This window comes from Apus apus, chromosome 1, assembly GCF_020740795.1.
Source record: "Apus apus isolate bApuApu2 chromosome 1, bApuApu2.pri.cur, whole genome shotgun sequence".
NCBI classification, from domain to species: Eukaryota; Metazoa; Chordata; class Aves; order Apodiformes; family Apodidae; genus Apus; species Apus apus.
In genome coordinates this window covers 15,150,527-15,164,603 of record NC_067282.1, presented here as the reverse complement: position 1 = coordinate 15,164,603, position 14,077 = coordinate 15,150,527, and the positions used below count along the sequence as shown (strand labels likewise).

Below are 14,077 nucleotides of genomic sequence, written 5' to 3'. Positions count from 1 at the left end.
CAGAGAACTGGTATTGCAATAGTCTCCTGTCCTCAGGATTACCTTTACTGGTGTCTGTCTTTGCACTGGGTTTTTTTGCATTTTTTTATAATTTCCATTATGTTACACTTTACGTTGCTGCCCTGGTGTTGGGCACTACATTGAGGATACAGTAAGAGAACAGTTTTGCACTAGATGGCTCAATTCATGCCACAAATATCACTAAATAGCTGGTAAATTGTGCAGTTGGAACTAAAAATTATGTGATTGTCGTGACTTGACATCTTTACCCTCACTGCAGAGCTGTGACCAACCAGTCCCAGACATGAAGCCCTGGCCCCCCTCGGGCTCAGTGCAGGGGGGTGGCTGCAGCAGGGACTGCATGAGGCAGCAGTGCCTGTTCAGCCTGAACTTCTTAGGGTCTTCTGTTTTTTTGTCAAAACACCCACACACAGCCTAGAAGGAATGTTTCCAATCACTTCCTCTTGGTAACCAGCCAAACAGCTGCTTTTCCAGAAAGGACTTGGGAAGCTGCAGTGTGTAAATTGAGCCTTTGGAGGCAACTCCATTTCCAGTTTTGGTTTCACCTTACAGTGATCGGGATGCAGCGTGCTGATATGTGAGAGATTGTTGTTGCATGTGGCATAGCAGCACCTGAGCTTGTCAGCTGTGCTGATGTGCACCAGCATCATCTTCCCAGCCCCTTGTCCCTGTGAAGAGCAGTGAATGAGCTCTCCTGCTCTTTCACCACAGACAATCTTTTGGTGCAAGATCATAACAAGAAAAGGCAGCCACAGCCAAGAATTTTATGAATGTGCCTGGAAACTTTGGTAAATTGCAATATCTATCCACATGATAGCTCTGAAGCATTCTGATGCCAAACCACCAGAGAAAATCCTAAGCACTTACAGGAAGGATCCTCTGCACTTAATGTACTCAGTACTTTCAGTATGTATGACTTAAATTTCTTTTCGCACTGGGGAAATGTTGTTTCTCAATGCATGGGTTTTATCTAAATGGTGGAAAGATGTCCCTGTGGCCCTCCTTGTGTTCCGCCTCAGTGCTGAGAAAAGACCTCAATGTCTACTGCCCTCTTTGCCCCAGTGCTGTGGTTTCCAGGAGAAGAAAACAGAGGTGTGTGAACAAAAAGGGAGCCGTACTGTGCTCTGGTCTAAACTGTCAGAGACCCATGGCAGTGTGTGCCTTGGAGTAGAATGTAGAAAAGCTGCTGGGTCTTTACTTTTGTGGCTAAGTCTCAGGCTGGGGTTCCTGCTCCAAGAACGGCTTCTGCATTCTATCTCTAACTGTTTCTTGGTAAATGAACAACCCATCTTTGAAGCAGCATCCAGAACTCCTCTGTCTCTTGAGAGGAGCCAGAGTGGTCTGAAGTCTCTCAGGCATGTAAAGTAATCACAACACAGGCTCCTATCTCCTTGCAGCAGATTTAGCTGTTAGGCTACTATAGAAAAATGAAAGCACTACTGACAATCATATTTTAATACAGTGAGATCTGTCTGTGGTTGGTGTCTTTAAAAGATCTAGATAACTTTAAGGCTCTTAAGTCTTTTAAAAGGGACTGAAATATCCTGATAAGTTTTTGGTTTCATGAAATCAGTTGATATACAGACCGTAAGAGACTAAAAACATGCCCATGGCAAACTCAGGCCAAGGAAACAATGTGTGCTAGAACACTATTTCTCGACTTTCCATTATAAGAAGTGACTTTTAATTCCCTTCCAGAGATTTTGGATCTTCAGTACTGGAATGGAGGGTAAAGAAACTCACAAGAGAAAATTGCCTTGATTTTTCTTTTGAAACTGCTTCTCCTTTTATTGCCTAATGTTCTAATGTGCAGCCTTCCACTCAGTAATTGCTTGTCTATCTGCTACAATATATTTAACATGAGAAGCCTTTCCCCCTTTAACTGGATTTTCTCTTTCCTTCTATCAACATTTTTCTTTCTTTAAGGAAGTTCCACACCTTGTAGAGTCTTAGGGGTGATTGATGAGAACAGCTTCTAAAACAGTATCTTAAAACAAAATCTCTTTTAAGACTTGAGCCATGCCAGACTTCTGAGGCAAATAATCCATGGCTGTAGAAATTTGCAAAATAGTGAAGGGAAAAAGGAAAAGTGTATTTTTATTGCACCGAGAGGACTTGAAAGAATTTTCCCACAAAGATGTGCTTACTTGAAGCACTGTCTAACCAGGAAAAAATTGGAATGCCTAAATGCACAGTGCACTAGTTCTTTGCAAAACAGTGTGAGCCCAGTGTTGGTATTCATGCTTAATAGCAATTGTGTCTATAATTGTCATCATCATGTCTGAGGCACCACATGAGTTTGTTATGTACCAGCCTTCTCATGGAGGTGTTGGTGCTCACTGCAAACTTCTGTGTCAGTTATCAGGTTTCCCTAAAGTTTTCTGGAGCACGAGGATAGTAATTTTGCTCCTTTTTTTTTTTTTTTCCTTGTGTTTTTTCAAGGTTTTATGTATTTTTGTTCTCATGAACATTAGTCATATTCCACATCATCAGAGCTACACATTCTTGATATACACATTATTTTTTTCATACTTAATTATGGAATCCCAAGGGAAAAATACATTCAGTTTGCTGTTGGTTTAAGAGTCCAACAGAGAGATGTGTTACAACACTACCACTCGTGAAGGAACTAGCAGTTAACAAGATTTTTTATATGTTGGCCTAACATATGTTACTCTTCTATAGACACTTTTGCCAGAAGACATTCAGCATGTTCTTTGGTGTCGAACAAAATCTCTATCAATAATTTAAATAAAGGCAAGTAATACAAGTCACTGCAAAAAGCAAATATCACAAGGTTTGATATTCCCATAAAAATAAGTAAATAATTGTTTTCTCAGTGTTCATCTGTGGAAGTCTGAGCAAGATACCCACCAAAGGGGCAAAGTAGAGTCACAGCCTTCATCCCACCAAAATCCAGGCCAGTCTTTTCTTCAATTCAGGACCATTTTTTTATTACTGCATTCAAAATGCAATTGCAATGGTGACCACTCCACAGTACAAATAATCTTAATAAAAGCAAATAAAAAACACTTACTTTAGTGAGAAGCATTTTAATAGACTGTCTCTACAAATTATATTCCTGGACTTCCTTATCAATTGCCAGCTTAATGTTCTCGTAAGTGGTCATCACTAAGGTCCTGTTAAACCATAGGCTCCCTATGTAATGCCAAGACTCATGGGGTTGCTGTGCATGGAAGCACAGGCAGATGACTAACCATTCTGTTATAAAATGAATTATGGCTCTGAGTTGAATTTTAAACAGCTGGGTTTTTTTCATTCTCTGATACCCTCTGCACTGGATAATTTTGCTTCTTTCAACTACAGTGCAATTTTTCATTGCTTTGAGATATCCTATATAGATATAAAACATACTCTTATAGCAAAGATCTCCACACAGCTCGGAGACTCAGAAGGAACTGGGGGAGTGCACATGAAGTCTGAATTTGGCTGAACATGCACAAAGCATCTTTTGATATTGCCTCAGTAACAGAATGGGTCACGCTTTGAATTTGTGTTCTGATGATGCCAGAAGTATCTTTCATGCCCCTGATAAAAAGAAAGTGCCAGCTGATAAGAGAAACAACAGATACCTGGAGCTGCTGCTTTGAAATTCAGTGGCAAGCCAACCAGACTGAGTCTTTCATCAACTCCAGTGGGGTTTTGTTCCACTTCTTAATTGCTTTGTTCCTAGGTGACAAGTAACAGGGAGGTGCTAAAATGCTGCTCTCTTATTTGATCCAGCAAGCTCCTTAAGTATGAGCTTAACTGTAAGTTACTTTGTCGGCTCCTTGAAATGAATGGGACTACTGAAGTTTTATAAAGCTGAAAGTGACCTGAAGCAATGCTTTGGATGGGATCCACTGGCCTGATGTGCTCTTACATGTGCATTCTTATACCAGAATGACCATTTTCTTAGCCTAGTGCTGCCATATATCATTTTAGCCTGGCCAGTGTTGTGCTATTCCTGTTTAATTTCTGGTGTTCCAAACAAACACTTTCCCTCCGTTAGTCTGCCATCCTGGAGAACTGCTGGTGAATTTCAGTGGGAGCAGAGCTGAGTTAGGTGTGTTAGGCTTCTGTCCTTAGAAAGACAGAGGTGTCTAAGACAGGTGTTATTATTTTCTTCATTAGAGAGTGGAAATGTAACATTCTGTTCACTGGCTAGGATTCATTTTGTTGTTTATATTCACAAAAAAATAATAAAAAATTAACAAGTTTTATGTCTTCCCAACAAGCTGATACCACCTATGGAATACACTATGTTGACCATGAACTCTGTCATTTTTTCTTCTGATTTACACAGAACCTTATGGGTAACAAAGTTTCTCCTCATAGAGTGGGGGAATAAAAAAAAAAAGCCAATGAATATCTGAACAGGCTGCCATAAATACAACTTGCCATGCCTGTCCCTGAGATGAACTGATTTGTAGCCTGGATTAAAAAATGTTTTACTGTTCTTTGCTTCTCACTCTGTGGATTCAGCTATTTAGATCAGGCTAATTTTCAACTGAAGAACTGAGGAGCCATTATTCTCCCTGAAGGTTATCTCATTTGTTTAAAAACTGGTGGCAAACCATTGACCACTGTATTTATTTCAAAAAGAGCAGTTGTGGGGGAGGAGGTTATATCTGGAAAACTCCCACATGCAAATTCCCAAGGTCCTTTCCTGAAAGTAACAAATAGTTTCACGAGTGGTGAAATGTACTTCACATGATTTCCAGCAACTCCTCCGCTGTAGCAGAGGATGAGCTCATCAGGTTACAGTCCATGGGATTGAAAAGGTTATATTTCTTGTCATAAAACATTTCAGAATATGGTATCTTTCTGGCCATTGCCACTAGGTCCAAGTTGTTGAGATTGGTCAATCACTACTACAAAGGAAAGAAAGTCAGAAGCAAATTACTCACAGGATAACACCTTAAGAAGCAAGGTTATAATGCTGGAAACCTTAGAAAAATGAAACTAAATAGTCCATATTCCTAGTTAGGTCCTTAGACAAGGTTTTCCAAATTCTTCTTTCTGAAGGAATTGACATGTACAGACTGTCCTTGCTCGATGGATATCCTAGAACAGAAGTCAGATTAGCAAGCAGTAATTGTCTTCTGGTTTGAGTTTTGGCTTGGGTTTTTTTGTTTGTTTTTAGTAAAGGAATTAATTGTCTGTTGAATGATTATAATAAAAGTAAACTTCTTTTTCTAGTGTGTATGTCATGACTAGGAATAACTTGACTAGGATAAAGTGTTGATACACTGTTAAAGTTTGCAAGAAAAAACAGGCATCCAGAGCAAATGTGGGATGAAATTTGTGTTTCTGAATCTGGCTGCTCATGCAGCATGGCATTAGGAGAACATGCCCTAGCTGTGAAGAAGAAACACTGGATGTGCTGAGCGCCCATGGTGGAGAAAGTCTTGAGACAAGCATAATTTTCTGAATATTGAGCTGACCTTCCCAGCTGGACACCCAGCTGCCCTACAGGCAGGGGCAGGAAGGCGAGCACTTCTGAAAATGCAGCTGCTTTCTGCACTTAAATGGCAGCTTCTCTACCTTGGACAGCTGGAACATTAGGTGTACCATTATGTTTAAAATTAGTGGTTGGGAAAGAATTAGGAGGCAAATAAATGAGAGATTAGTTGAGATAAATAAAATGTGGACCAAGTTGCTTCCCAGTCAGTTCAGACACTTTTTGGGAGCTGCCTCACTGCAAAGGATGTCCCTTAGTGCAAGGGTGTCTTTGTAGCTCCTGCCATCTAGAATATCCTCCTTTTATATATTGCTGAAATGGCCTTTCTGCCTTAAGACTTAACACCTATTTTTATTCATTGTGAAATGATTGTATATGCTTTTTAGTAACTATGACAGGCAGTGTATTACCCACTGTCATATTTTATTTACTCCCATAAAGCATTATGGAATACACTTAGTATGTGACATCCATGACACTGTATAATACTGCATTGTACTGCATTTCAATGTGGGACAACTCAGTGCCGCAAAAGAGGCACTGCCTTTTCCTTTGCCTACATCCTTTCTCAAGGTTGTTTTTTTCCTGGCTTTCTCCATGGCCAGTGTCTAGTTTCCACGAGTTCCCCCAGTGTATCTGATTAGGACAATGCTTGCCTTCTTGGAAAGGTCTTGTCATTTAAGTCTCACATCTTAGTTGCTACAAGAAGTACAGGGGTTGCTCACATCTCCTCAAGCTGTTTCCCAGATGCTTGATGATTCATGGGGGGCCAACCTCCAGAGACGAAGTTTGGGTTGACTGTCTAAACTCTGCAAAACACCACTGCCAATCCCTTTAGAAAACTCTGGTGCTTTTAGTTCAATCCTGACTGCACCACTTCATGTTGTCATTATCACATGGGGAGAGAGGTAAGAGGGATTCAAGCTGTTTAAGAGCTCTGAAGACTCTACTCCATTGTTGGGTGGAGGCTCTGAGTGGCTTTGCATTTCTTCTCATGTGAGTTACAGGAACAGTATGGCCATTCTCATCAAAGGTACTTTCTTTCTTCATGGAAATGGCATCTTCATACTGTCATATTTATATATCCCCTATTTTACTACACCCAGTTTTTTCCCCATGCTTCTTTCCAGCCTTTCCTCTGTAATGACTGTAGTTACTGCATTTACCATGATAGAAATAACAAGTCACTGGGCTTTGATTTTTAAGCTTTTTAACATATACAGCTTTATTTCTCCATTTACCTGTTCAACTTGGGTAGTGCTGTGCCAGGCAATACATTTCCTCTCAGATATTGGTCAGCTGTGGCTAACTTACAGGCAGAGCAACTTAGTCTGTGGGATTCACAGTTAAAGACATATGAAAAGCTGTGATAGAGCCTGTCTTCTTGGGCTACAGGAACTCTGGTCACATGCTCTCTCAGCTGATGTGCTGAGTACAGTGCGCAGATGTTATGTTTGGGGATATATATTAGCACATTTAAAAGACAGCAGCCTAATAGCAGCAGCTAACAACTCCAAAGTAAAGCCTGTATGAGGACTGGCTGGGATAAGAGAGCTTTTCCCTCAAAAGCATGAACCACATGGAACCACAGAGTGAAGTGTGTGCTGACAGTGGGAAAATGGAAAGAGTTTGCTGTCCAAGAGAAAAGAGCAAAGTACTCTGAGGTATAGGACGAGTTCTGCCATGTTTTACTGCAATAACTTTTGTTCTGACTTAGGGAATGGTTCTTTCATTCAAAAGTCCAGAATTTGCTTTCATCAAAACTGTTTTATTTTTATCCCTTTTCCTGGACATTTTGAACATAGTCCTGTGAAATATTCTATCCTCTTGGGTGTAGTGGGTGTTTTCAGAGTCCAAAGGTCCTCAGTATTTCAGTAGGAACTCAGTAGTGTTGGCTGGACATCTTGTTTCATTCCAGATTAGGGAAAAAAAGTACCAGAAGTGTCTTTATTATTTCTTTTTTTAATTTTTTTTTTTCTAAGAAAAAAATATAATGCAATAAAATAAAATAGAAAACATACTTGAATGTAGATGTTCCTGATGAAAATTGCAACAAACTGGTGGGAGAGTGGTCTTTATTCTGAATTCTCACTGAGTTATCCCTTTTTCAGTGCAAAATGTTTGGTCAAAACAGAACAAAACTGTTTAATCTGGCCAGTTCTGCACTTTGGGAACCATGCAGTCAGGGCTGTATTTGCTTAGGAAGGGTGTCTCAGGATGTGAGAAGATTTCTTGAAAGAAAGCATCTTAAAAGAATGTCACAAACAGATCTTTGCAGGTAGTTTTTAGAGGAAACACAGACTTTTAAATTCTAAGTTTCAGGTTGTTTGGAAGCTAGAATTACTAGCCTGTCAGAAGGGTACAATGAACTGTTGACACACAACTATGCTTTGCTTAGAGATATGTGCAGGGAGGTGTTTACAGCCAGAAACCAGTGAAAAGTAACCTGAAAAATAAATGTACTTACATGAAGTGTGTACCATTTTTCTGCATTACTGTTTTCAATAAACAAAAATATGTATTTCGTATAAAGAGCTTGGAAAGCTTCAGTCAGTCATTGGATTTTATTTTAGGAGAGAAAACTTTGATTACTATGTGTGACAGATGGCTGTGGCTGGTTACTTGCTTCGATTTTGTATTACCAACATTCATAGAGTGGCTTGGAGAGAGAAATTTTCTCCATTAGCTCTTCTTCAGTAGCCAAATTCTCTTGCTTGTAGTGGAACTGGAGGTTGACCTGACCTTCTGCAGAGTACTGGTGGTGATGTTTAGTTAAAAATCAGGACACCAGAGTTCAGGTGTTTACATGAAAACAGTTTTCCAAGTTCCTGTAGTAAGAAATTTGGACAATGCAGTTGGGTGACAGCTAACCTGTCCAGGTGTAGCTTCCACCAGCTATTTTTAGAAAGGGCTCAGTTTTTCCACATATAGTTGGTTCTGTGAGACAGCACAGTTTCCATGAGACTTGTGCTGGGGCCTGCTGAATGTGCTGCTGGATCTCCCTGGCCTCATGGAGGCCAGACAGGAAACTGTACTCTGTCTTAAATGGTGTTAGAAATCTCTTTGTGAGTAACTGAACTGAGCCTTAGATCACCACCCCCCACATGGGGAGTAGAGGTGGACATCTCACCTGTGGAGGCTCTGATTTGAGAGTCCTAACTGGGGACTGAGTCCTCTAATAGTCTGCCTGTTGCCTGGAAGTCCTCTGATCCTCGAAATTTCACCACACTAAAGTTGACAATGCACAAAAAATTAGTTGTTGGCAGTTTTTTGATGCTGGGAGCCAAATTCTAGTAACAGATGGACAATGCAAGTGCATGGTTTAACTGAGAAGGCATTTTGATTTTTAGAGTTGGATCTTGCCACGGTTCCTGTTATCTTGGAGCCAGGGATTTACAGCAGCTGAGACTACCTCAATATAAGTAAACTTGAGGAGCAACTGAGTATTTGCTCAGGCAGAAGTTGTGGAATTTTAATTAAGTGACTATTTGTCTTGAAGTAACTCAGTATGATGGAGGAGCAGTTTCTGACTTCAGTTACAGCAGTGTAAGCGCGGAGTAGCTATTTTTGTTAATGATCCATTGACAGCAAATGATTCACACCGGATAAATAAAATCAAAGTGTGACCTAATACATGCTTTTAGGAGGAAGTACTTAAGAACAGTAAATAAACTTAAGACTCACTTGCACATGCTGTCCTGCAGCCTCATTATTCCTGTTTTTGTTCAGAGTGCATCTCTCCCCAGAGCACCAAGTTTCAGAAGCAGGGATGTTTACCTTTTTAGTTCAGTCTGTCTCACTTGATTGTTCTTGTGCTTCAGCTTTTATTAAATTTTAAACTCTGATTTAAAACCAAAGTTATGAGAAGGAAAATGTATAATCAGTATCAATATAAAAGTAAATATGTATTTATCGTAAAATAAATACAGTTTATATAGTTGAGTGCTTTTTAAAGGGGGTTGAATTAAGAGAAAATGCTCCGTGCTTCTCACTCAATGATAAGTGCTCCTAGACCCAACTTTTTATAGACATTAGTTGCAAATAATTTGTGCTGTGTTATAAACTGTTGTGTTTTTTGCCTTCCTGTAACTGGAACAACATACTAATTTCTACAAGTTGTGACTACTAACAGAGAGCAATCACCTCACAGACTTGTACCGAAAAGAAGAGACCATCAGCGTGGCAGGGAACGGCTGCATCCACAGTCCACGCTTCCCCAGCAGTTACCCCAGGAACCTCTTGCTGACATGGCGGCTCCACTCTGCAGAGAGGACAAGGATCCAGCTGGCTTTTGATAATCAGTTTGGACTGGAGGAGCCCGAAAATGAGATCTGCAGGTGAGTGGCAAGCCATCTTGTGTGGAAGTTTGCAAAGGGCTCCTTAACATGACGTTAGAGCTCGAAGATGTGGCCACTGACGTGAGACTGCAATTGGAAACTTGGGTATCTCCTGCTGGGCCTATGGTGGCTCTGCTTCAAGGACAGGCCCCCAGGCATCCAGTCTAACCTGAATTGCTCTTTGAGTTGAAAATAATAAACTGGGCCATCCCAGACTTTGGCAGGCTTTAGTCTTTCTATTATATTTTAAGTACGAGGCACTTGTATGGTCAAATTCAGCTACCTAACAACTCGGGTACTATTTTAATAGACTTTTGTCCTCTGTCACCTCTGTCGTGTTTCAGCCAGGCAAAAAAAAAACCCATCTCATTCAGTAGGTGGAAGGCTCTGGGAAGTGTGAGTGCTTAGGTATGTTTTTATATTGGGCTATGAGGGACTGATAAAAATGCATTGAGAAGTATAGCCTTCAAATTATTTGTTTGTATTCAGTGTTATTATTTAGTGGTACAGTTTCTTTTAAAACCTTCAAAGACATGTCCACAAACATCAGTGTACTCTGCATATATAAGATACTAAGAAAGTATACTCTACTATATCCCAATTGCATTGGTTTCCCCTTTTAAGCAAAAGTGACCGTAAGCTCAGTTGATGTGGCTGATTAACCCAGGTGGATAAACTGCTTTGCGTTAGCAGAGCACAGAGATGAATCATGCCAAAATTTACTAAAACAGTATAAATCCATGGAGTTTTTTGTTTGTATTTCTTTTACTCAGCTGTCTGTTCTGTGGGATAGAGCAGGCTCATGTGCCCCGAAAGGCAGATTGCTGTGATGCTACTTACATAAAACGCTCAAGTCTCAGCTTCCAGCTCTCTGCCTGATCATGTTGTTACTTACACTTTATCTGTGCAGAGAACTGGGTTGTTAGGATTTCTGCACACCCAGCTCCTTCTTATCTTATCTTCGTCAAATAATTTGCATTTATAGGGTTTGGCAGCTCTGCAGGGTTTTACAGCGTGCATTTTTTATTTTGTTTTGCTTTGTTAATTTTCTGCTTTACCAATACACAGAACCATTTGTGCAGGTTTGCTTTCCATATAGTAATAAAAGAATGCAGCCTGAAACTAGCTCTCCTTCCCTGTGACTTGATGGTCTTGGCAGCTGCTGCTCTGCTCCAGTGCTGTTGGTCCAAGATCAGCAGCAGAGTCAGTTATGACAGTTACCTCCAAGCACGGCAAATACTTTCCCAGATTGAGAGCCTAAAGCATACAGAAGTGGGCTGTTAATATTTACATAGTGGATAAACTGTGGCTGACCTTAAAGCATTGCAACTTTGAAACCAAGGGCTAATTTACTGGGAGAAAAAAAAGATGAAATATTCTCTGTCAAGAGCCATTAAACGTGGTGGCATGGTGAGGAGAAGCCAAGCTGTTACTGGCATTACGGACTTGGGGACTGTCATGGAAGACAGTCCTCTTGCTTCTTCCAGAGCAGCTAATTTAGGATGCTGAGAAGCAAAGACATTCCATTATCCAGTGTCCACAGAAGCTGGAGAACTGTCACATTCTTTTCTGCAATAAAGCTTTCCCTGGTGTTCCTGGAAGACCTTCGTTTGTGTAGCATTGCTTCCAGAGTGAGGAATTTCTCAGGCAGGCAGCTTGTGATGGCTTTAAGCCTGTTAAGTACTGAGTGCATAGTTGGTTTTTTTTGCTAATGCTCAGTGTGTTTTTCAAAAGTTGGTCCTTTCTGCAACTTCAGTCCCTGACAATCTCTGCAGTGCTGCTTTACAGAGACAGCCAGGCATGTTTTAATTGAAATGAATGCTGAGAGCTGAGCGTGTGCTTGAATGCTGTGCATATTGGACACGTAATTCAGGACCTCTTCTCCTTACCTTTCTTTTGTACTTGCTTTTGACCTTACACTTTTTCTCCCAGAAACTTCCTGGTGTTTTCTTTCAATTTTTCATTAACTAATTATTGAAATTTGCATACTATTAAGACTGAACTGATTGAAATTAAATCAGACTGAGGAATGGAAAAGTATACTTTAGCAGAGCTGTTGCAGGAGGGGATATATTCAAGGTTTTACAGAATTTTCTGGAAGTGCCAATAGCATTTCCACAGGCACTTGGTAAGAGATGATTCTGAAAAGCAATTAAATTACCAGCTTCTGAGGCTCTTTGGATGCTCAGAAACAACTGAGATTGAACCTACTTCCATGATCATTTCAGCAAAGCCTCTGCTGTTGAAAGCAGGAAAAAAAAACCCTGAAAGCCTGTGGTTTTCCCCCATTTTTGCAAGAGGTTATTCTGGCTCCTGCCCTCAAAAAATGGGGAAGCCAGTCAGGACAATTTAACCACAGCCTGCAAGGTTCCCTTATGCTGAAAACTCTGCAAGCCCTGGTGTTAACAATAAGCATTCCACTGTTGCTGTGCAGCCTGGGGTGTGGTGGTGGATGTGGGTGCAGAGACACAGAGCTCTGCCCAGGTACCATGTCCATCACCATGAGGAAAGGGGAGTAGGGGATGGTGAAGAGAGCCTGAAACAAGTTTACCTTTGTCTGAAACTAAACTTAGTCATGTTACAAAATAAAAGTGTATGTTTCAGCAGAGTTTGGACAGATTTAAGTGATTTGGTTAAGGCAAATCTGTTATTTTCTGTTCTGTGCAATTTGGGGTTGGTGAATATAAAAGCAGCAGTGCTGATATTCTCAAACCACACAGTACTTGTTTTTTTTTCACATGGGCTGTCAGCAGAAAAAGAAAAAGAGGTCTGTTATTTACAGAGATATTCAGCTACCACAACAGGGCAGGGAGGCAGGCACTTGGCCCACAGTCCCAGGGTGAAGAGCAGTACATTGCTAGTAACATTTGTTTAGCAGTGCTAAACACCTTCTTTGGAGAGAGCACATGCATTGTTAGTAAAAAACTTCCCCGGTAAAGACCTCCAAAGTTTCAAGGCTTAATTGTACTGTGAGGGTGGCTGCTCTCCCCATCTCTCTTTGTCTGCACTCAACCTGCCCCTCTTGTTATCACCTCTTGCTTGCCAGCCCCAATGTCTGGGGCCTAATTCTGGCTCCACAGGCCTTGAGGGGCTGTTTTTCTCACAGACGTAGAGAGAACAGGACTTTATTTTCTGCCTTCCTTTTTCTCCAACTCATTAAATGAACTGAGTAAATGACCCAAGCAAGAGAATTCACAGACTGCAGCAGTGAGTGCTGTCACTGTGTCCTCTTATCCTCTCTACATTATTTATGTACCACATGAAATGCAATGTGTATGCTTACTGTGTACTAAGCACATGCAAGTGCCTCTCATTGCTATTTTAATGTGGTAGAAAATACTGTCTGTTATGTTCCAGGAGCCTAAAAATCAGCCATTTGAGCACTCAGGCAGTATCTTGCAGCTTAGTGTATTTTGTGCTATGTGAGCATGTCCACCATTTGTAATATTTAGTCTGATGTTTTGCAGTGGAGAACAGGGGACATTTGTTTATGTCTCCAGCTGTTCTCCTGTCTATTTGCAACCATCTTCTGTAACTAGAGTTAGTAAAAACTAATCCCTCAAACTGGTTTCCAGGTATGACTTTGTGGAAGTGGAAGATATATCAGAGACCAGCACAGTTATACGAGGACGGTGGTGTGGACACAAGGAAGTACCTCCAAGAATAACATCAAGAACAAATCAGATAAAGATAACCTTCAAATCCGATGACTACTTTGTGGCTAAACCTGGATTCAAGATTTGTTACTCCCTTGTGGTAAGTCACCTCTCTGTGTCATGTGTGAGAGATGGATTGTAGTGTAAAAGAGCATTAGTACTTAGCTAACTGCATTGGATCAAAACACTAATAGACTGAAAGTATTTCCATTCCAGCAACTACATTAATACAGATCAAAGTATTTTTGACATCCTGTCATTAAATATAAAATAAAGTCAAGTCCAGGCCAAGATGTACACTAATAACATGTTTCAGAAGCACTAACACCTTCTACACTGAGCCTGCATTGTCAGTGTCTTGACAGATGCTACAGAAATAGCGAAGAAATGGCTGCTCTATAAATTCCTTTTTTATGTTTGAGGACAAATAAAAATACCTTGAGGGGTTATGGCAGTGATTCTAAATTAGATGCAGAGTAGTTTATTCTCCATGCAATAAAAATTCTATGTCCACGATGATATGCTAAGGCTCAGGCTCTATGTTTAACCACGTATAAACATGCTTCTTTGGATATGCAGTGACATTAGCAGTGTATCAT

At 40.6% G+C, this 14,077-nt stretch overlaps 1 protein-coding gene across 2 annotated transcripts in view; it reads left to right on the top strand.

Moving 5' to 3' along the window:
- Positions 1-14,077, top strand: part of PDGFD (platelet derived growth factor D) — a 140,159-nt gene that overhangs the window by 71,907 nt on the left and 54,175 nt on the right. Inside the window, exons 2-3 of one of the 2 annotated variants that reach the window (XM_051608985.1) lie at positions 9,636-9,822; positions 13,398-13,578. In XM_051608985.1, the coding sequence (XP_051464945.1) occupies positions 9,636-9,822; positions 13,398-13,578 (368 nt within the window). Of the gene's footprint in view, positions 1-9,617; positions 9,823-13,397; positions 13,579-14,077 lie in introns of both variants that reach the window. The other variant, XM_051608976.1, reaches the window with a different exon arrangement.